This window comes from Uloborus diversus, chromosome 9 (genome assembly GCF_026930045.1).
Source record: "Uloborus diversus isolate 005 chromosome 9, Udiv.v.3.1, whole genome shotgun sequence".
Taxonomy (NCBI): Eukaryota; Metazoa; Arthropoda; class Arachnida; order Araneae; family Uloboridae; genus Uloborus; species Uloborus diversus.
The window spans coordinates 132,244,277-132,268,463 of record NC_072739.1 but is presented as its reverse complement, the minus strand read 5'-3'; the positions used below and the strand labels follow the sequence as shown (position 1 = coordinate 132,268,463).

At 34.8% G+C, this 24,187-nt stretch overlaps 1 protein-coding gene across 1 annotated transcript in view; it reads left to right on the top strand.

Moving 5' to 3' along the window:
• The window catches only part of LOC129229577 (glyoxylate reductase/hydroxypyruvate reductase-like), an 87,754-nt gene extending 63,567 nt beyond the window's left edge, over positions 1 to 24,187 (top strand). Inside the window, exons 8-9 of the mRNA XM_054863914.1 lie at positions 11,114 to 11,244; positions 23,988 to 24,187. Coding sequence (XP_054719889.1) covers positions 11,114 to 11,244; positions 23,988 to 24,106 — 250 coding nt within the window. The 3' untranslated portion in view covers positions 24,107 to 24,187. The remainder of the gene's footprint in view (positions 1 to 11,113; positions 11,245 to 23,987) is intronic.

The window sequence follows — 24,187 nt, the reverse complement described above, 5'->3', positions numbered from 1 at the left end:
AAACGTCAGCAGCTGACGTCATTTCCCTGTTCCGATCAGAGCTCCATTTCCATGCCGTGTTGCGCCTACCAGGAGGTGAATAACACTGTCTTTTTCAGCCTTTTTAAAGCCTTTAACCAGCATTTTTTCCTTCATGGAGCTAGGATTCACGAAAAGTCAATCCAATAACCTTCCTCAAGTAAAGTCATTCATGGTGTTTGACTTTTTTCGAAAGGACGAGAGATTTAATGTCCTAGAAGTACGGGGAGTGAAACAACAGTTTCACCATTGTTATTCTTTAAAATTGTACGTACATATGCGTCTATGTTTGCAGTTCATATTATTCGCATTAGTTTCCCTTATGAAGATTGATCATTTCCATTTGTGTGTCGATGGTTTTTTTATCTGAATATATAAATTACAATGTAAGAGCGCTATTCCAGTTCTTACTTGGCGGCTTTTAATGAGGCGCGCATTTTGTAACAACCCTACTGCAAGTGATTCCAGTACTAAGTTTTAGAGCAGTTTTTGCATGAAAATTTTTCGCTTTGTCGGCGATAAAAGTTGATCTTTTTTTTTTTTTTTTTGTGGAAAATTGTTTTAAATCCATTAATACATGTTTATTATCCTTGCGTTTTTGTGCAACTTAGCAAAAAAAGGAAAAATATATTTTTTTACTCTTTTGATAAAAATAATAAATTTGAAAATGGTGTTCATTTCATAAAATAAGTACCTTTTTGCATGTGAGAGGTCTTGTATATATAAAAACGCTTCTGGTGATAAACTGAAAATGTATTTTTAAATTATCAATTTGTAATAGTTAAAATTTGAAGATAGTTTGAATGTTAAAAAGAAAGTATTAATAGTTTTTGCATTGTTATTAAAATGCTAATAGTAATGCATCTATTACTTTCTATTTAAGTTGATTGTGCAGGGTTTAAATTCCTTTGTTTATTTGCATTTTTAAAAAAATATCTCATATGCTTATTAAACATTTATTTATGAACAGTTGTGAATATATATTTCAAACTGTATTTCTCACTTGACATAGTTTTTAATTATAATGCAGTGCAAATTTTCATTTTCAAATTTTAATTAATAAACACACTTGAAAACACTTCTTTCGAAGATCCTGCTGGGACGGAACAATAACAAATCGCTTGTGAGGAGTTTTTTTAAATGTAGATACGCATCCAGGCACGAAGCAATACTTGTAATTGATTCTACTAGCCATGACAAAGAAAATCAAATTAAAAACATTCGCAGAATGCATTAAACCCTACAGACAACAAAGGATTTTCACTAGCCTTTTATGCGCGCTGCTGTTAGAAGGCTCTTGTTTTCCCGCAGCCAACCCCGCCGCCTCGCAGCGCGGCAGTGACGTCAGTCAAAGGACTGATTTCGTTAACAAGCAAATGACGTCACTCGCGCGTGAACTTTAAGAAATTATTTTAAAAAAAGTATTAGTCGTATCGTAAAAATTTTTTCGCAGATGATGTTCATGTATGTTACTCTATCATATAAAAGTAAAATTAGAAAGTCGAATACTTCCCTATTGCAAGTAGCAAGTTAGCATGCGTGGAAGTGACGTAGCGAGCTTTCCAATAGAGAAGTATCCGGAAGTATCCATACGCGAGCGGCAATCCGAAGTCTGAAGATCGGCTGTCGCAATGAATGTATCAAAAATGAACGATTCTTTTCAATGTTGGGAGAAACTTTCTCCGACACGAATCTCCTTAGTTGGGCTTGGAGTCTATAAGCTAAGGAGATAAATCTCCGCTTCCGGATTGTGGCAACAAAATTTCACTTTTGTAGAGGGCGCTGCTGCCACATTCTAGACTAGTTCCACGAGTAGTCTAGAACGTAGGTGATTTTAGTGTAAATTTGAAAATTTTATTTCCGTCAGGAAAAATTGAAAACGGTGAAAATAAAAATTAAGCTTTGGCACATGATAACTATGCATACGGCAGATTAATATATCATGCCTGAGAAAGCCATTAAAAGCTTATATATTTAGAGAGAAATGTTTTTTTTAATGCATCAACGGACCTGTGTCGTCTGCTACGCATTTGCATATCGTACGGCTTCGTCAGAGCACCTTTAAAAGAACCTTTCGCGTGATTTCGTTTTTTGTTGAGACACTAGAAAAAAAAACTACTGCTTATTTATTTGCAGAAATTAAAATATAATCGTCTTCTGGGGCTGTTATGAATTTTAAGAGGAAAACCGAGAAAAATAAGAAATGTGCAGCGATTAAAGAGGACAGTTGATTCCTCGCAAAACTAAGCCTAACTCGCTGATATGTTTTACTCCCCTTTCATTTATGAATGACGTCGCCGACATTTTAATCTATCTTACTACTATTATATATGCGATAGTTTGTCTGTATGGATGTATGGATGTTCTTACTACTATTATATATGCGATAATTTGTCTGTATGGATGTATGGATGTTTGTTACTCTTTCACGCAAAACCTACTAAACGGATTTTTATGAAATTTTACAATAATATAGCTTATGCATCAGAATAACACATAGGGTAGTTTTCATCCCGTTATGGGAGGCAAAACCCCCTTAGGGGGGGCAATAGAATACAATTTTCGTATAAATTCTCTAATATAGGGATGAAAAAATACTTGCACATATTTACATTATATGTCCATCGAAAGCTCTGATTTTTCTGCTGAAGATGGCACAAATTCGAAATTTCTAAGTAGAATAAAAAACGAGTTATGAGCTTTTTAGTTCCATGTTCGAAACCTTTCCTCAACTCAAGACAGTATTTAGTGTATCATCTCAACTCCCTGTCGATAGCGGCAATTATTGTATTGTTGGCTATCTTTGCTTTTCGTGACTGTTCAAGGCTTTTCTCAAGTCGAATCTTGAAGTAAGATTTTTGCACAAGATTGGCAAATAATACATGATTTGGCTGATGATTTTCCATTTAAACGGAACTTTAATGTAATTAATGGTTTTTATTATTATTTATGCTGATTGAACACTTAGTCATTATCTAATCAATCAGCAGATCGCCAAAATTTTTGCAGAAAGATTTCCGTAGCTGATGCATTTGGCAATTTTTCTCAACGTCGCTGAAGCCGAAGACTACGTCATAATGTTTCTCAGCTTTCACCATGTAAACAAAATATCGCCAATCAAAGAATTTTCAAAAGACTTTTTTTTACTGTGTTAAATAATCCAGCAACTAAATTAGGCAAATCCATAAACAGCACAAAAACTTCCATTAATTTTCCTTTTTGCACACTGTCAAACAATCGCCAAATTTTACTACTTATTTTGGGAACATTTCGGATGAAACCAGGGCCGGATTTAGGAAAGGGTAGCGCGGGCTACTGCCCCTGGGCCTCCAGAACAAAGGGGCCCCCCACAATGAAATTTTCACAAAATATCCTAACTTTCACGGGTCGAAAATATCGGATATATACATTTATATCAAAATATTCGGATATATATCAAAGTATCGGATATTTTCGAAAATATGATGATCTTTTCAAACCCTGATTAGGGGCCTCCACTCCTTCGTTGTCCCGGGGCCTCCACACTGGATGAAACTCTTTAGCGCCATTTTATGGTGACCAAAAGTATCTCAGCACCTGACGATAATATCTCAACGAAGATTAATATCATATCGTTTTGCAAAGTAAGGAAAGAAGGGGGGAGCATCATCGACGGTATCCCAAAACGATTCAAGGAAATTCGGTAAAATCGCACCAAGAGCCCCAATGATTGAAATTTCCCAAAATAACTAAAGCAAGTATAAGGGGATTACGAGCGCGGCTATATTTTTTTTTTTTAATTTCGTATTTCAATAGCCATACAGAGAAGGTTTTAGACTCCATGTTAAAAAAAAGTATCAAGAGATTAATCTTTTGAAACACGAGAAGATTAATTTCATGTTTTGGAAATTTGTATATGCTTAAATATAGTGCTTTCGTTTCTAAATCAATACTACTTTGTTTTTTATACTTATTGCTATTTTAGTTTCATGGGTAAGGAAGAAACTCGATTTTTAATCACGTCAAAAAGATGTTTTAAATTCTTTCAGTTAAAACAGAAAACAAAAGCAAGTAGCGATTTTTTCTCATAATTATTACTGACCCAGGCAAAGCCGGGTATTTTTGGTAGTTAATTTATATTTTAACTCTATTTATTTTCCATTCAGTTTTTTTTTTGTTTCATTTTAATGAAATAAAGGCTGTGATATTAATATCACACATAAAAACCATGATAAAATCTAACAAAGTAAATGCATAATTTATACTTATTGAATAATAAGGATCGAGCTCCCCCCCTCCCCCCGTTCTTAAGTATAGCTTTCAGTAATTTTAATATTGTTTGAAAAATAATAATCTGGATACTAAAATAAAATCCATATTTCTAGTTTCCAATCCTCTAGTTCAATTTCATTTCACGTGAGTTGCGAATCCAGGGAGGGAAGGGGAGATGCATTCTCCTTTAAGTGGCTAAGGTTATCCTAATAAGGGGAGTTATGTTTCGAAATATTTTTCCTACCTCCTAGTTCTCAAAATTGACACTTTTGACCAAGGACTATCCCAGGGTAGCATATGGAAGGGGGTCATGTCTTTCATTTACGCAATCAGGGGGCATTTTGATTGTCCCTCCTTTCCAGAAATTGGAAACAATTTAATTATGCATTTGTGTATGAATTTTGCTGCTATTCTCTATGATAGTCCCCCCCCCCCACTCCCTTGAAGTATTCTGTAATACAGGCCTAAAGGAGGCATTTTTCTTAATTTCAATCTTCTAATTATGTTTGGTAGAGGGGGTTCTGTGTAATACCAAACTTATACGAAAGAAATATTTTTTTTTTTTTTTTTTTGTGAAGTTGGTGGAAAAGGGAGGGATGGTTACAAGGGGTGGGGGCAATGCTATTGAAGTATTTAGAGTGGGTTTCTGATCTCTTTTTTTTGGGGGGGACTCTCATTTTGGGATGGGGGATGATGCTCTGGGGGATGCAGCATCATTATTTAGAGTGGGTTTCTGATCTCTTTTTTTTTGGGGGGGGGGGGACTCTCATTTTGGGATGGGGGATGATGCTCTGGGGGATGCAGCATCATTATTTAGAGTGGGTTTCTGATCTCTTTTTTTGGGGGGGGGACTCTCATTTTGGGATGGGGGATGATGCTCTGGGGGATGCAGCATCATTATTTAGAGTGGGTTTCTGATCTCTTTTTTTTTTGGGGGGGGGGGACTCTCATTTTGGGATGGAGGATGATGCTCTGGGGGATGCAGCATCACCATTAGGAGGAACGTGGATCCTGGTCTCTGTGAGTTCTACTTTTCACTCCAGGGTCCCCCGTACCGAACACTATTTGTGGCTTAACCAGTTGGATGACATCCTAAAGACAGCTCTGATTTTTAGATCCAAACCAGAAACCGACCAATCCCTGGTCCAGAACCCCCAGAGCTATCGTTTAGCTCGGAGGACTTGGTGACCACGAGCATATCCCTGTCTTAAAAATGCACACGCACATGCCACTGCCTAGGAGGAGGGACCTGCTCGAGGTCTCTGAACCTCCATAGGATATTGATGCCATCATTCAAAAGGAGGGATATGATGGCGGAGTTTTGATCTGTGCTGGATGCTACTTGCGTCTTAAAAAGATAGTGTAAAGTCGAGAATGTCAGCTATAAAGAAAGTCGAGTCCACAGGGCGAACCTGGATCTTCAAATTTTGGGCCTCCTGAAAAAAATTAAAAGAGACGCTTACCACCCACTGGATTAGGCCATGGACCCTTCAATGCTGCGGGGCCCGCTGCAGGGACAGGAGCTATCTGTAGAAACAAGAAACCCTACGAGTAGGGTACTATTGCAACTCATGATTGCGAAAAACAAGATTTGAATTCAAGATATCAGAAGGCAAATTATAATGTTATTATTATTCATTTAACTCGTGAACAGGGTTGATCCTAGGGTGTCGGCCACCCGTGTGCAAAGGCCAAATGCAGTGGTTGGAAGTAGCGCGCTACAAGTAGCGACGCTACTGTAGTGGCTAAATTTTTTAGTAGTTTGTAGTTTAGCGCACTACTTTTCAAAAAAAGTAGTGTAGCGAGTAGTTCGCTACAAAAAAAATAATAATTGTAGCGATTTCTAAAAACTACTTTTCAAAAAAGTTTCAAAGAATAAAAAAGAAAACTAGGTTTTAAACAATCTGACTGATGCAAGTCTTACGCGTGAGTAGAACTTGCATCAACCAGATTCGTAAGACTGAAAAATACAAGCTGTCATCAGACATAGTTTGACGCCATGCGTTCTATCTATTTTGACGGCATTAGTTTGTTTGGCATCAGACATATTTTGACGCCATGCGTTCTATTTTGACGGCATTAGTTTGTTTGGCATCGAATTTTTCACATTTCCCCAATATTCGCCTTGAGCATGGCTTAGAAAGAAAAGAATAAGCGATAACTGCCAAGTAGTACCATGTTAGTGTTTTCTGTCAGCAGAGAATATGGTTAAACCACAAATAGTGGTAAGTACCGGGGACCCTGAAATGTCAGCTGAGAATGTCCCGTGGAGAAACATTTTTGATGTCAATGAGGTTATTGTGCCAATATCTTTCTAATACGGAAGCTAATGTAAATGTTATGGAAGAGGATGATATTGAACTGCCTTTGCCGGCTAACAACAAATATTACAGTGTTATAGACATGTATGACAACAGAAATTTTTCTGTTTCATGCAAACTGCATGCCACGCAAAATACTTTCGATATTAATGTCATCCACATATGCCGTCGAACTTCAACTTACGCGAGGGATGCATTCCAAGATTTCTCACGTAGGTGAAATTTCGCGTTGTGGGAAGCAGTTTTTCATGTACATACCAATTATTTTAGACATTTGACAACATTCTTCAATTTGTTTTAACCAATTTCTTAACTTCCTATTACCGAATTGAAGCATAGAGAACTGAAATTTTACTGTATTTAAAAAAAAAAAAAAAAAAAGCTGTTATTGAATAAAAAATAGGTTAGAATACAGTAAATCAATGGGAGAGAAAGGCATAAAATGAAACAGTACGGTATGTATAGTATGTAGCAATAATAAAACGCAGCACTAAAATAGTAGTGTATAGTAGATACAGTAATTATATTCGTCACATTTTTTAGTTGTTCAAGCATATCGAAAATCTTTAAATTTCTTTAGTTGTCAGAAACTTTCTATTTTTCCATCCACTTAAAAATTCCATTCAACTTCATATTTAGAATGGAAAAGATGCGGAGTGGCGATTTGTCAATTAACAAAGCGATGTCTCGACTAGTATAGTGCGGGTATAGTATAGTACTTCTCATCAAAATGGGGTGTATGGGAACCACCTTGGGAGGTTTTGCCAGAAAATCCAGAATGATTACAAAAAATCCAATGATGTCTAAATTTAAATTTTTAGTCATAAAATTGTACTTTCTACAAATTGACGGGAAATGTTTGTGCTATTTTTCCCCCTTCTTTTTAAGGGGGTCCGGGACACATTTTGAATTTTTTTTTTATTATATACTTTAGAGTTTTGAAATTTTTTGCACTGATTCACCATTTATTTAATAAGCAAAATCATAACATAAATATGAAAAAAAGAAAAATTTTTATTTAAATTTAATTAGTATTTTTTATAAAAAATGGGGTTGCTTTAAATTTCTATAACTCAAAATATTCTTAAACAATCTTCAATTTTTTTTTCAATGAATTACGCACAAATATCTAAGCTTTAATTTTTATTCGGCGATTTTAAAAATATTGATTCAATAAAAAATAAAAAATATTTGAAGAAAAATTTCGAAACATTCGAAGATACTTTTTTTTAAAAAAATCGTAATTTTTGCAGTAAACGTTTTTTTCAAATTCGACGAATAAAATTTAAAGTAAACTGTTTTGAAAAAGATATGCTCCAAGTTTCATTACTTTATCTTTATCGGTTCCTGACTCATAAGAGTTTGAATGCAAGAAATCGGGAAAAATTGCATCATGGAGAAAAACGCGTTTAAAGTTATAAAGTTAAGTACACATTAGTTAGGTGCATGAAACAAAAATAATTATATCTTTCGTTCTATTTAAGATAGAAACAAGATTCAAACCTCCTCTTAAGCAGAAAAACACGGAGTAATTTTTTACATAATAAAAAAAAATTGCAAAATTTGACGATTTTTGTGTCCCGGACCCCCTTAAATCTGATTGTTAAATATGTGTCACTAGACAAAACTTTTTTTTTTCGAGGTAGACCGTGCAACGTCGGGTAATGCAGCTAGTGACACGTAAACCAAAGGTATATTTCATACTTCTGTGGGCTTAATGGGTGTATAGTTTGATAGTTTTCAAGATTTATAACTGCATTCTTTAAAGATTCATTATTTGTATTTTACTTAATGTTACTCAACTAAGAAGTAAAAAGTCTCGAAGTAAGAGCTATTAAATGACTAAAAGAAACCATTTAAGACGTCAATACGAAACATAGTTCAAAGTACATTCAAATTATTGAGACTCAAATTGAAAGATTTAGACAAAATATTGAATTGAATATTTAAAACTTTTTCGTTGCGAAGCTCTTTTGTCATGCATTGAGCTATACCATTTGCACGCCCTTCACCCCCCCCCCCCCTCCAGGAAAGTTTTGAATTAGAGAATTAATTGTATTTATTATATTTTGAAGTATTTTTTGTTGTTTTTCGATTCTTTGCACCCCCCTCCCTCCCAAGAATATATTGATACATTGAAAATATCGATATTTGGAGAGCGATATATTGCGGTATCAAAATTCTGATATCGCCCAGTCCTATTACTGATAGTTTCATGACTTTATTCGAACATTTTTTAGAGTTTTCAATTCGATATGCTAAATTAATATTCAAGCATTCCCTTTTTAAGCAGTACCATTAAAAAAAAAAAAAACCAAGGTTTCGTACTCTTAAGCCTTACCCTATTTTGTAGGGTCTCTACCCCTGGGCAACCAGAAAGATCAGTTTGCAGTCTAATAAATTTACAATTCATTACCTAAAATAGAGTTTTATGCAATGGCCGGTGGAAGTATCATAATGAAATGGGGCGTGGCTTAAGCGTGTGCTAACCCAGGATTTTTGAAATAATTTTTTTAATGATGTAAGGAAAGGAGGGAATTGCTGAAAAATACTCAAATTCTAAAATAATCAGTATTAATAATCAGTATGAATATGAAGATATTCAAATGTAGAGCAACTAACTTGGGCCAAATTTTCAACCTGAATGTTGCGACTATGATGGAATTTAGGAAATCGAACATTTTTATATCCTTCATATTATTAATTAAACCTCTCAATTACATTCCACAAACTTCAACTTGAACTCATAAGCATCACTTATACATCGGGAGAAAACATATTCAATGCACATTCCCACTTGAAACAGTTAAGTAATTTTCATGTTCGAGGAAACACACTGCTTCACTTTTAGTACATTCGAAATAGTTCGACTATCTATTGATAGCTCTCGATAAACAATATCCATTTCTCTATTTCTACCATAGAGTAAATAAATTACATAGAGAGGTCCCGCTATATTAAGAAATTGAAGCCGGAAGTTGCATTCCTATATCCCAAGATCCTTAGATTCTTGAGATCCGTCTTGATTCAAAACACTCCATTACTGAATCTCAATTGGTTGTTAATTTAAACTTAGATATCGTTGCAAGTTTATGAAGCACGTTTTCGAAATTGCATTGAAACATGAATTAAAATGCAAACCAATCCGCCAGCTACCTTATACGGTCCCTTTGCGAGATTAGTAAAAACTATTCTCGCGAAGCGATCATGTTATCATAACCCCGCTCATCATTGCACCACTGTATCCCATAATTCCGGCTTCAATTTAATCTCCTTTTTACCATAGACGGGGCCTCTCTATGTATATTTCTTTACTCTATGATTTCTACCGACATCAATGGGATATCTCTTAATAAAGAATATCAATCTCTATCGCAGCTCGCGAGCAATTAGTAGTCAAATCGTACAACTAGGCAAACCTGAGGCCGCTAAGAAGCCCTGACTCACGTGGTACATTGCTTAACGAATGGGATTGAGCCATGTTGTCGTCAACTTTGCTATTCCTCGATGGTCCGAAGTACCTCAGTGGATTTCTGAGATTCTAATACCGTTGAGTGGGACCTGAAATATCAAGACGAAAACATTTTTATTAGATGTTTCAGAGCTGAAATGGTTCAAGTCAATGAACGACTTGATCCACTTTAGATCTGAACCCCTCATATTATAAAAACCTACACTGTTTTGTGTTAAATGAAACGCTCAGTGCTAAAATGGATAATTCTTTATTGACTAGATCCATTTTAGCTCTGAACGCCCTCATATAAAGAGTAGACATTAGGGAGGTTAAAAGACATTTTTTTTGAGCTGAAGTCCAAGCCACCTCCTATTTTTTTAGACTTACTAATAGTAATATACTGTAAAATTTTTGGCTTCTTACTCAAATTTTTATAGGGTGCCCAATGACCCCTTAATTAAACATTAGCCGAAGTGAAAAAAATGCCACAAGTTTAGAAACCTGTAATATCCCCGGCTGTTTTTCTTTTTTGTTTTTGTAAAATTTTTCTTTATTGCTATGTATATGCATGTTACTAGTGTATTAGTATAATACGTAGCATTGTTTTTTCTCAGTTCAATCTATTTTTTTTACTCTCCTCCCCGAACGTATGACATTTGGGGAAGGGGTTGAGCACGCTCTTTCAGTTGAAATAGGAAGTTAAAGTTCTTCCAGTATATTACTATCCACAAGTTTAAAAATATTGAGAGGTGACCCGTTATCTAGGAGAAACTTTCTTTTTTTGCATGTTATTTTTGAACCAACCTAGTAGACAGTTCTTTTATGCTTCGAAGCTTTTGAGAGCATATCTTCGATTCAATTTTACTTGATTGAAAGCAGTGTTGTATAGTAGGAAATAATGTTTGGGGGAAACTTGCCAAACGAAATGTAGTTTGAAAAAACTTCTCATTCGCATTACTGTTACGATAAAAAACTAAATATTTCGGGTAGACGGCGTCCCACTGCGCCTTCTTCCTCCACAGCTATAGCACTGGTTGAAATTTAATACGAGTTATTTCTTTTCTAAAAGGGGTGGAGTAGTCAACCAGGACGACCTCTATGATGCCCTGAAGAGTGGTGAAATCCGAGCCGCTGGCCTGGATGTCATGGTACCAGAACCCTTGCCCAAGGACCACAAGCTTACTACACTACCCAACATAGGTAAGAAGTTCTTTACAACATGTTATGTTGCTGTTGGACGAGGCCGTGGTGACCTGGATCGGTAAAGCGTTGGGACTTGTAACTAGAGTCGAAGGTTCGATGACAGCTGATCGAAAATCCTCCATATTTTCGGAATTAAAGTAAAGTGTACTGCCGTTCTAAGCACAAAAGGGGAATCTGCAGCTGAAACTGAGAAATTGCTTTTTAAAGTTTTATGCTTCCATATACTTGATTCAGAGGCCACTTTTTAAGATTTTATTTTCTTCTTTTTTATATATATATATTTCCAATTCACAAATGACAATAAAGCAGTTCATTTTGGTAAATAATGTTACAAAGATCCGTCTAGTGACAATAACTCAATTTTGATAAGGAATGCAGATACGAATTTTCTGCTTGGCACGACAGTGTAGGGGGCGCTGCTATCTCTGGTCAATGGCTGCTGAAAGAGATCAAACAAAGACCCATCCACTTACGCAGAATATCGTTTGTCCACTGAGACGTTTTTCTTGTCCACACAAATTAATTTTGTTTTACCTCTTTGACTAATTTCTTAAATCACTTGAAGGAATCATATTCAAGCTCTGGAATTGTAAATGCAGTGGAACCCTGATTTTACATTGTCTGTTTCATATGCTGTACCAATTCCAACGACGTTTTCTGTTGGTCAGTGAAAATTTCTATGCTAATTATGTTAAAAATTTCAGTATTTCGCGTTACAGTTTTTCAGTTAAGCATTGGTTAGAGAAGTGAAACATATCGTGTAATTTCAGAGAGAGAACAATACAAGAATGAAAAAGAATATCCAACTCTAAACAGGTGGAAACAGTTGGCTCAAGTTACACAACAACGGACTTAAAATAAGGAATAACATAATATCCAAAAAACGAGAGTCAAAGCATGTCAGAAAATACCTCAGATGAGACTAGAAAACCGGGCAAAGCATCGTCCGAAAAAACGCTTGTAGTAAACTTTATACGACTATTGATAAAAATAAATGATGTTATTAATTACTTTTCATTGTCTGCAATATAACTTTATAGTAAAATTAGCACTTTTTTTTAGCTAGCAATATTCATACCGTGTATAACACCCTCTATATTGCTTACCCCCTACGTCCCTGCATATATTTCATACCTCATTTTAAAAATCTCGGACCCCCTTCAAGCTCAGGTTCGCGCCAACTGGTGTAGCTCCTCCCCTTTCCCCGTGCACACACCTGTGTATATATATGAAGATATTCTGAATAAAAAAGAAACAAATATCATTGATATAAAATATTTTCAAAATTCTTGCCTTTATTTGAAATTTTCAAAGGAAAAAATTAGCGGAAATTTTAGAAATTCGTGTCTTTGTATGGGTCAAATTGCGCGATGACACTCGATTCAAATGTCATTAGGGAAGTAGGGGTACTTTGAAAAGTTGTCGCTTTCAAAGTGCCTTGTGTATTTGAAAAAATAATGCAATGATATAATAAAAGTTGGCATACATGTCGTTCCGGAGGATTTTTAGAAATAAAATGATTTATCTACTGGACGTAGAATAAAATTTAATGAAAGCCAAAACATGCTCAGAACTAAATGAAACTAATTTTAAATAACCACCTTCAATTCTTCACTAATATTTCCACTAACATGAATAACTTCTTGAATTGAACATAAACTATTAGTTGTACATCCGTAAACTTTTCAGTGATTTTCAAACAAAAAAAAAGGAGTTTCTCGTATGCAAGAGGCGGTACCACATCTGATCCAGGCCCGGAATCCTGAAGTTTCTCAAATTTCAAGCTTAGTTGAAAGATACGAATGAGTGCGCATTTTTATAGCAGTCGCTTTTTGTATGTGGCCTTAATGCCATGCGACGTCACCAGTATACAGGGTGTTCTGGAATAAACTAACGTTTTTCAAAACTTACTGACAAAAAAACTGCAAAGGATTAAAAAAAATAAAATCTTCCAGAAAATTAATGTGACATTGCATACATTTTCCCTCCCAGAATTTCTAATTTTAGTTCAGACTTTTTCAATAAATAGCACGGCAATAGTAGACCCGTAAACCGAAGAAAAATAATTGTAAATTATATCATAATTTTTCTAATTTTGTACTAAATAAATTACACCACAATGTTTTCAAAGTGTCTTCTCAGTCGCATTTAATCAGAAGCCAGAACTGCAGACATGTTCTGCTAAGTTTCCACTAGGCTGCCTGTTAATTCGTCCTTGATTATTTCTTCAAGTTTTTCAAATATTCGGAGAGTTTTCCGATGTGCTACATCCTCGAAAAAAATTTGATTAAAAACTAGAAATCTTGAAACAGTTAGATATACATATAACAATTTATGCCTTGTCTCTTGAAGCTATGAATTTGCTCTAAAATTTGCGTATTATTACTTTAAGCTTTAAGCCCCTTTCTTTGCCACTAGAGGGCGCATGTGATGCAGGGAGTGTTATTGCTGCTAATTTGATAAGTGTTTTCTTACTATAATTTTTCATTATTACTGTCTAGTTTTAGGTTTTTTTACTTCACTTTATCATGTAATTTAGTTTTATTGTGTTTTGGGGGCTCATTTTTGCTGTTATTGTATTCTTGAAGTGTTTTTGCATTTTTTGGAGCTAAGCCCAACATTTGGTGATCTGGTTTTTGATCTTGTGTGCTTTATTGGGTGTAGCAACTCTGTTTATTTACTGCTGTTTTTAGTATTTATTCTGTGTTTTTTTTTTTTTTTTTTTTTTTTTTTTTGCATTTTTATCTTTCTGTTTTGCCTTTTGGAACATACACTCTCAGAAATGGACTTTCAAATTTGACGAAATTTTCTTCGTTTTTGACGAAACCACTTCCAGGGATATGCTCCGAGCGAACATTTCGTCAAATTGAAGAAACTGCTTTTGTTAGTGGTTTGAGGATGCGAATTTCGTCAAATGTAACGAAATATTTCTTCATTCTAGTTTCGTCAAATTAACAATCATTTTCGTAGTTTTGAGAGCATTAGTTTCGTCAAATTAATTTCCTCATATATAAGGACGTTAATTTCGTAAATTTTTAAGAAAATTTATTTCCTTTTTTTTCTTTGAGCACATTAGTATTTTTTTTTTTAATATTTGAGAATACAGTCGAACCTCGTTATTTCGAACACGCTTAAAACAAATAACTGCTGAAATGAACTTTTTTGCAATCTTTGTCTTATTGTTTATTGTTTTTTGGATAAAGCGAACCCCGTTTTATAATAATAAATTTTAATGGTCCCTTTAAGTTCGTTATAACGAGGTTCAACTGTATTTTATAAGATTTGTGTGCGTGTGATCAAATCCTACCTTCAGAATCTTACCACCGTAGTTTCCCACTTTATTGCGTATAGTCACTTTCACAGGCCCGTCATCTACGGGGTGAGGGGGTCAATTGACCCCCCCCCCCCTCCCGTCTTGATTTTTGAACATTCATGTTTTTACACATGACTGGCAGTTGTTTTAGTTCGTTTTCTGTAAAATTTTTATTGAGTACAGACTCTTTGTCATATTTGGGAAAAAATTGAAACAACGGGCCTGCAGCCCCCCTCCCCCCCATCAAAAAAAAGACAAGTAATTTTTAAAAAAAGAGGCACATAAAATATGTCAAGCAAATTTTTATTTATGTAAAATTGCAAACAAACAACTTCTTAAAAAAGGTAAAACAAATCATCGCAGATTAAACTCCCGATGGTATCTAATTAAACCCCCCATAATGGGGGTTTTCCTTCAAAAAATCTAATTTTTGTCGGATATTTTCCAAATTTGGCACAGAGGTTCGTTATTGGAGGCTCGGGAATTCGCACAAGGTTGTTTATGTTCCTCTATGTGGGGAGCGGGGGGGGGGGGACAGACAACCCCGCATTGGGGGTTCTCCGTATTAAAAAAAAAAGTTTATGTCCGATCTTTTTTAAATTTGCCACAGAGGTTCTTAGATGCTCAAGAATCACGCAAGGTAGTTTTCATCACTTTATAAGGAGAGGGCGGGGGGGGGGGCGTTCCTTGAAAAAATCCAATTTTTGTCGGATCTTTCCAAAATTTGACACATAGGCTCTTTGATGCACAGGGATTCACGCAGGGTAGTTTTCGGCCTTCTATGGGGGGGGGGAGGGGTAACCCCTATGGTAGTTTCCGTACAAAAAATCCAGTTTTTGTTGGATCTTTCCGAATTTGTTAGAGTTTTGTTATTTGATGCTCAGGAATTCTCATAGGGTGGTTTTCTTTCCGCTATGGGGGGCAACCCCCATACGGGAGGGGTTCTTATAAAAAAAACAGTTTTTATCATATCTTTTCCAAATTTGGAACAGAGGTCCTCTGATGCTCGGGAATTCACACATGGTAGTTTTCAACTCTTCATGATGGGGGGGGGGGCAACCCCGCATTGGTGGTTCTCCTTATATAAAAAAAAGTTTTTGTCTGATCTTTTCTAAATTTGCCATAGAGGTTCTTTGATGCTCAGGAATTCACGGAGGTTAGCTTTCGTCAATGTATGGGGGGTGGGGGAAGGGCAACCCCGATGGGGATTTTCCTTGAAAAAAATTCATTTTTTGTCGGATCTTTCCAAAATTTGGTATAGAGGTTCGTTCATTGATGCTCAGGAATTCCCATAGGGTAGTTTTCACCCCGCTATGGGGGACAACCACCAAATGAGGGGTTTTCTTACAAAAAACCAGTTTTATGATGTCTTTTCCAAAATTGTCACAGATGTCCTCTGACGCTCGGGAATTCCCGTTTTCGTCCCACTATGGAGTGGGAAACCACGTGTGTGTGTGGGGGGGGGGGGTCTTATAAGAGCCCAGTTTTTGTCTGATCTGTTCCAAATTTGGTACATTTGTCTTTTGATGTTTCGGAATTCTCATAGTGTAGTTTTCGTCCCGCTATGTGTGGCAAACCCCATAGGAGTTTTCATTATAAAAATCCAGCTTTCGTCGGATCTTTTCCAGATTCGGCCCAGATATCCTTTGATGCTGGAAATCCACATAGGATAGTTTCCATGGGGTAGTATTCATATGGGGTGCTACCCATGTGATTAAAGAAACTGTGTGACAAATTAGAAAAAGATCTGACAAAAACCTGGATTTTTGTAAGGAAAACTCCCCTACTTGGGGAGGGGGGGTGCCCCTAAATCAGAAAGAATATTTCAAACTGTTTGAACTACATCGCTACATCGCGATGTAAGGATGGCGATGCATCACGATGTAGAAATTCCTACATCGCCCTGCCCCTACTGGGAATATAAAAGTGCTACTTCCTCAGCAGACATTGGGTTCTGGAAAAATAAATCATGTGCCACTTTTATGCACAGTTAGATCGATATATGCGTGGGAGAAAATTGCTGAGAAGTTTCTTCTTCATTGCATCGCATGAAAAAATTCCAGAAAAAAAAAAAGAGTTTTATCCAACTCATACCTCAAATTTCAAAGAAAAAGTACAATAAAATGGACAACTATAAGTTACAGGGTTGGCAAGATTTTGCCGGGGGCGGAAAAAACCATGGAAAAAACCACGGTTTTTACCGCCCGGCAAAAATAGGTTTTTGCCAGTTTTTGCATTTTGTGTTAACAACTTACGGACAGTTTTTTTTCCTTTTTATATAAAAGTAAAAGCATGAAAAGTTTTTGATAAAATTTTAATTCAATTATTTTTATAGTTTAAAAAATTTAAGGTTTAACTTACTTTTAAAGTTATGGAGCATTTTTACTTTTAAATTTTTAAACATTAACATAAAATTTCAGTTAGTAACATCTAAGACAAATAATTAATTTATAATGAAAATGTAATTAGCATTTTTTACAGAATACTAAATATCTATATGAAGTATACTTAATCAAGATGCAACTATAAAATAAAAGAAATAAAAGTTGGCTCATTCTAAAAAAAATTGTTTAGCAAACATTTAAAATCTTAAGTTTTAAAATCCCAACATTTGTTTTTAATTTATTTTTCACCTTATAAATTAGAAGTAACATGGAGGGACATAACTAAAATATTAAAGTGCATTATTTATATTATATTGTCACTATTTCTTGATTAATTTCTTGATATAATGCTACTTTATTTGCAATTAGGTTTTTGCCGGTTTTTTCCATTTTTGCCATGGTTTTTTCCACTGTCCCGGCAAAAATACCTTTGTGCCGGCAAAAAAAAACGAACCCTGATAAGTTAGTACATATTTGTTCTAAAATTAGATACAGAAAATAAAATTAGATAATCTTAAGAAAAAGCTTACATTTTTCTTTTTCCAATTAATTATTTGTTTTATTAATTTTGCTTGTATGTAGAATGTTTATTTGGCCAAATTTATGTTTAATACAGGAACTTTATTATTGCATGCATTTCATACTTCATACTTTAAAAACAATTCTCTGCCAAAATTGCAAAACGTATTTGAAAATATAAATCTAAAAAAAATGCAGATGTGAAATAAATGTTTTGGTAAAATTAATTTAGTGTAATGTTTGTTAAATAATTATAAAAATATACCTTTGCTTTTTACCCCTAAGTTTTGATTTTTATTTCCAAACATGTGTAACATGAAATCAATGTATAATATACGAACATTTAGAATATTGTTATAATTATGAAAAAGTCTTCGTCTGTCCTTGTTCCGATTATCTCCGTGATGTTGGATCCACCCTAAAAAAGTTTTCAAAGAGAATATATACATAATAAGAAAAGGTTAAGTCCATGGGTGTATGCCCTCATGCACATGGATCTTTTTTCTATTTCGAGGAAAGTTTTACGATTAAATTCTGCAGTTTATTTCTGAAAAAAACATGTTTTCACGATTTCTTTCAAAATCTGAGTTTTTTTTTTTTTTTTTTTTCTTAAATTAAAAAGCTACGATTCGCTTGTGACTTTGAAAAGCATCTGATTTAACTTTCATATTTTTCAAAATATATGATTATTTCGATGCTGACAGCTTTTTTTCAAGCAGATTGCAAGAATGAGTTATTTTTACAGCGGATGAACAAAATTTTTATTTAGGCAGCTAGACTCTCAGTTAGTTTCTGAAATTAATTTCTGAATAATATTCTAGAATTAGAGTTTCTTCAATTTATCGAGAATCAGATTTATTTAGCCATTAAACGAGTTAATTCTTTTGCACATCAAGTCGTAAATTTTCATTTTTTTGAGCTATGAAAAAATCAAAAGTGCGAAAACTGTTGATCTGTGATTTATTTTTTTTAATTTATTTTTTATTTTAACCGATAGCCAAAATACACCGTTTTTTTTTTCGATTTTCGTGTTCCGTGTTCTTCACGAATGTTTTCTGAAGTACTCCCCCCCCCCCTACCCAAATTAGTTCCAATAAAGTAGTTATGAATTAAGTAGTACTGAAACTGGTGATTATATGATTTTATTTGCACTTTTTTCAGAGATTTTATTGTGATATGTTATCAATAAACAACATTTACTTACCGAGCTTTACCTCCTTAAATCACTACCAAATTAGAGCCAAAAAACCCAGGGCTCCATTTCATAAATTAACTAGTAATTACATAAAGCTACCTTCTAGCTGATGGATAATGATTTAGTAGGAAAAAAAACTGATTTTTCTGCAATACTGGGGGTTGAGTACTTACAAAATGGGGCGTAGCTTAAGGGTGTGTGTACTTCGGATTTTTTAACTCAGCTGGTAAGGATTTTAGGAGGGAATGCTTGCCAAGTAAAGTTGTTTATTGATAGTATAGCACCTTGAAATCTGTAAAAAATATTCGAACAAAATCATAAAATCATCAGAATCAATCACTAGTACAAAAATATTCAAACGTAGCTCTACTTACTTAGTTTGGGACGGAGACGAAGGGAGTATCACCTTTTAACTAAGCATATTTGATTTTTAAAATATGCAATTTTCACGCAGTAAATAAAAAAACGCCAAGGGAGAAGAGCTGCCAAAGATAGGGGAGACCCAATAAAAAAAGTGCATTTTCTTGTTTGTTTGTGTCTTGAGAACTAATTGACTGATATCAATGGATTTTTTTTTTTCAAAGGTATATAATGAAAATAGGGACTAGTGTGGTGAGCAAAGCTTGTTACATATATAAAGCTTATTAGATATTTTCATTATCCTTTTAATTTTTCATATATTTTCATTATATGAAAATTAAATTTGTCAATTGAAGTTTGGTTAAATTTTCAGACATTTTACTTTATATCCAGCAAAATCACAACTCCAACTAAAAGATTTAGATTTATTGGAAGTTCATCTATAAAATGCTTCTTAGTCTGATTTAAAGTAGACCGGGATTTCTCACTTTTTGTTGACAATACCTTGAGGCGGCAAATATGGCAATAAAATTAATGCTGCATTTATTTTAGCTGTAGAAGCTATGTATAATGGAAAAATTCATAATTATGATAAATCATGTAACACAAATTGACATAGAAAAACTTATAAATTTAGTGCATGAAGTGGGAAAATAAACAACAAAAAATGCTTATTATTGTTATTACAATTTTCAAACATGCTATACTATCTTTTCTTTTTTTCTTTTTAAATCGAGGTTAAACATTAAAACTTCACTTCAATAATTTATTTTAATTTGCGGAAAAATTGAAAAAATATTGAAAATATTCTGCTGAAGTATCAAGCACAAAGATCGAGTTCTTTATGGAAATTAATATTTTCTCTATCTTAAAATGATTTTATCAAATTGATATTTACTTTACTTCATGTTTTATGCAAGTAAAAAAAAAAGGCTGCACAAATAATGAACATAAGCACTTATTGCTAGAAACATCTGCCGCAGGGAAAGAGATTATATAAACAACGTGGGGTAAGCTGGTAAGCATATTGGGGGATTGGTATATAGTATTTGTTTAAGAAAATAAAAATTCAGAATGAAACTAATTTGAACTATTAAACTAAAAAATACACTTCGTTTAACAGAATTATTTTTGTAAAATTCATGGAGAATGAAAACTCATAACCATGTAATATATTCCATGTTGAAATTAAAAGCTTCAAAGTTCTATGCCTTTTATAAAAGCGCTGTATTTATCATCTGTGTTAGTTAAGCTACGGTAGAGGGTTTTTTTTTGTAAGTTTAAATTCGTACAAACTCTTTAGTCATGTTTGTAATTTTTTTAACGAAATAAAGGAAGTACGCTTTTGGAAACAAATGTCAACGAACCAACATTTTCTTTTAACAAATAAAAAAAACAACGCTAGCTAAGCCTAACGTGGAGGTGACTCAAAGTTAACACACACAGAATTTTAAACCTAATCGAACCGTTCGTTTTCAATTTTAATGTGTTTTAAATACAACTATAAACACAACACTAAACAAAAATGTAACAATACATAAAAGAAAGCACATTGCAAATACGAATTTCAATAAATACTAACCTTTTTTATGAATCCTTTAGAATAATTGAGGTAAGATAATTTAACGAGCAAGTACAAGATTGAAACGAAAACTCCCAGAATAGAATGCACTGCAATGTGACGAAATCGGGACGAAATAATTTCGTGAAAAATTTGAGATTTCTGGTTTCGTCAAATATCACGTGATTCGGTGACAAAAGGATCGTCGAAAATAACGAAATAGTGCTCGAGGATTGCCGAATCGTCAAAATTGAGCGTTTCATTTTTGACAGTGTATTCACTGAGTATAAATGGGTGTTATATGCATTATGAAAGAGGTAAAGAGTGGGAAGGGGGACAGGTGGATCTCTTGTGATTTATGTCATTTGTTCTGCCTGTATAAGGGGGAAAATGAGTCTGTTTTTGAGGAGGATTATATTTGCACTAAATGTGCTGAACTCTCAGACTTAAGACTTACTTAAGATGCTAGTTTTGGAAGCCCAGTTAGCATTAGGGTGTAGGCCAGTTGTAGAGGGTATAAATGTTCCAGAGATTCAGGGGGAAGTTTCAAATGAGGAGTTAGATTGGGAAACTAAGGGTGTAATTTTGGGAGACTCTATGGTAAGGGAGGTGGGTAACACAGTTGGGAGAGTAAAGCGTAAGGTGGCTAGGTGTTGTTTACCAGGGGCTCGGGTAAAAGACGTTAATATGGTTGCTGAAAAGAAGGGAGTATTGAATAAGGAGGACATGGTTACTTTGTGGGTGGAAACAAATGATGTACGCCACAGTAAAAATGAGGAGTTTTCTAGGGAATGGGAATCCCTGTTGGATAAAGCAACCAGCTTTTCGACGAATGTCCAAGTGGTTGGTTTGCTTCCCAGGTATGGAGTGCATAGGAGCTGGCTAAATCAACGTGCGAGGTGTATGAACTTGCTACTGAAGTCAATTTGCGAAAAGCGCAGTATCAGGTTCATTGATGTATGGAGTCATTGTAAACGGGATTGGATTGCTAGGGATGGCATGCATCTGAGCTCTACAGGGGTCAGAATGGTTAGTGGATTAATTTTAAGGGCTTCGGAGTCAAAAAACTAAGTTGGAATGCTGGGCATGGTTCAAGCATCAGGTATCGAGAGAATGAAATTTTTTTGGGTATTGCTAGAAATGGAAATAAAGTGACGAACAAGAGTAGTAATGTTAACAATTGTAATTTAGGAAATTTCGGGGTGTTAAATAAAAGCAACTTAGGCATGCTCAAAGTTTTCTATACCAATGCTCGCAGCATTAGGAACAAGATGGATGAATTGAAAAGCATAGTTATGTATGAGAAGTTGGATGTTATTGGAATTACAGAGACATGGGCTACCGAATCTGATGCAGAGTTATTACATATTGCTGGGTATAATTTGTTCAGACAGGATAGAGTAGGTAAAAGAGATGGTGGGGTTTTATTTTATGTTAGAGACAATTTTATTTGCAATGAATTGGTCATAAATGATAAGCCTACTGATATTGATATGGTTTGGCTGGAGTTGATGAGATTTTGAATATTTTCAATGCTTCTTATAACTCGGGGACGGTGCCAGAGGACTGGAAGCTGGCTAACATAACTCCACTCTTCAAGAAGGGGTCTAAAGGTATTGCTGGGAATTATAGACCTGTAAGTTTGACTTCGGTGATTTGTAAGATTTTCGAAACTTTGATCAAAATTAAGATCATGAAGTTTTTAGAGACTAATAGTCTGTTGACTAGTTTGCAGTATGGTTTCAGGAAAGGTAAATCCTATACTACTAATTTATTGCATTTCTACGACAAGGTTACCTCAGCTTTAGATAACAAAAAATGTGTGGATGCTGTTTATATTGATTTTCAAAAAGCTTTTGACAAGGTACCGCATGTTGCTCTTCTCAGCAAGTTAGCTGACATTGGAATAGGAGGAAAAACTTTACTTTGGGTTAGAAATTGGCTTACTGGTAGGAAGCAAACAGTAGTTGTGAAAGGAAATCATTCTAATTCGAGTGATGTTTTGAGTGGGGTTCCTCAGGGATCAGTTTTAGGGCCTCTTTTGTTTATTATATTCATGAATGACAGCAATGAAAATATTTCTGGAAGCATGAATTGTTTTGCAGACGATGTAAAAGTTACGGGGATTGTCGAAAATGAAGAACAAGTGAAACAGCTGCAAGAGGATTTAGATCATATTACTAAGTGGGCAGATAAATGGGGTATGGCAGTTAATGTAGGGAAATGTCAAGTGCTACACTTAGGTCATGGAAATAAGCATATGAGATATCGTTTACAGGGTTCAGTCATAAATCAGGCAGAAAATGTTATGGATCTGGGTATCTTTATAAATCAGGACTTCAAGTTTAGTCAACAGTGCAGTATTGCTAGTAACAAAGCCAACAAAATGCTTGGGTTCATCAATAGATCTATTTCAAACAAATCTAAGAAAGTTCTTCTGCCTTTATATAGGAGTTTAGTAAGACCTCATTTGGAGTATGCTGTTCAGTTTTGGTCGCCTTATCTGAAGAAAGATATTTTTGTATTGGAAAGGGTTCAAAGAAGGGTAACTAAATTAGTAAGGGGACTCTCAGATTTAGATTATGATACCAGACTTAATAGGCTTAACATGTATAGCCTGGAGCAAAGGAGAGTCAGAGGGGACATGATTCAGTTATTTAAATTTATCAAAATGAAAGATGTAAATGGATTAAATTTTTGCGGGGAAAGCAGGACAAGGGGTCATTGTTTTAAGCTATTTAAATCTCAGGCTAACTTGGAAATCAGGAAAAACTACTGCTTTAGCAGGGTCGTGGGCACTTGGAATAGCTTACCGGAAGAGGCGGTAATGAGCAAGGGAGTGGATAGCTTTAAGAGGGTCATTGATCTTCATTGGGGACTAATTAATTGACTAGGACCAGCCTAGCTGGGCCCAGAGCCTGTTGCTGGTCGTCGTATTTGTATTTGTAAGTGTTATCCCGTTCTCAATTTTTGAAAACCGTTGAGCCAACCGACATGTAGTTGCAGGCGATTTTAAACATTTTGCGAATATCATAGTGTAATTTCATTTAAAGTTTTACAAATCATCGTGTGGTGGTTTTCAATCATTTTCCGTGATTTACGGGCTTACTATCAGCAGCACCCTCTATTGGCCAATGTTTGAACTAAAGTCAAGAACTTTGCGAGGGAAAATCTATGCACTCTCACGTGAGTTTTCTGTAGTAACTTTTTTTCAAAACCTTAACTGTTTTCCTGTTATAATTTTTTAAAAACCTTCAGTCAGTTTCAGAACACGCTGTGTGTAATTTTATTCCGGATCCAAAAGCAAATTGTCTGATAATTGTACATTCCTAAAATGAACTGGTACATTCTTTTGAAAATAATATTGAGCATACATATTTTACTAACACCTGTTCTTTTCCCTCATAGCTCTGCTTCCCCACGTTGCCAGCGCAGAAGTCTCTGTGAGGGTATTGATGTCCGAAATGGCGGCCAACAACATCCTCAATGCTCTAGAAGGCAAAGATTTAGTCAGCCCTGTTTATTGAACTTCTTCTTTCTGTCACGTTTTTAGGAACTTGTTAAAACATAAAGATGTAGCCTGAATGTTTTCAATAAAACGTATTGAT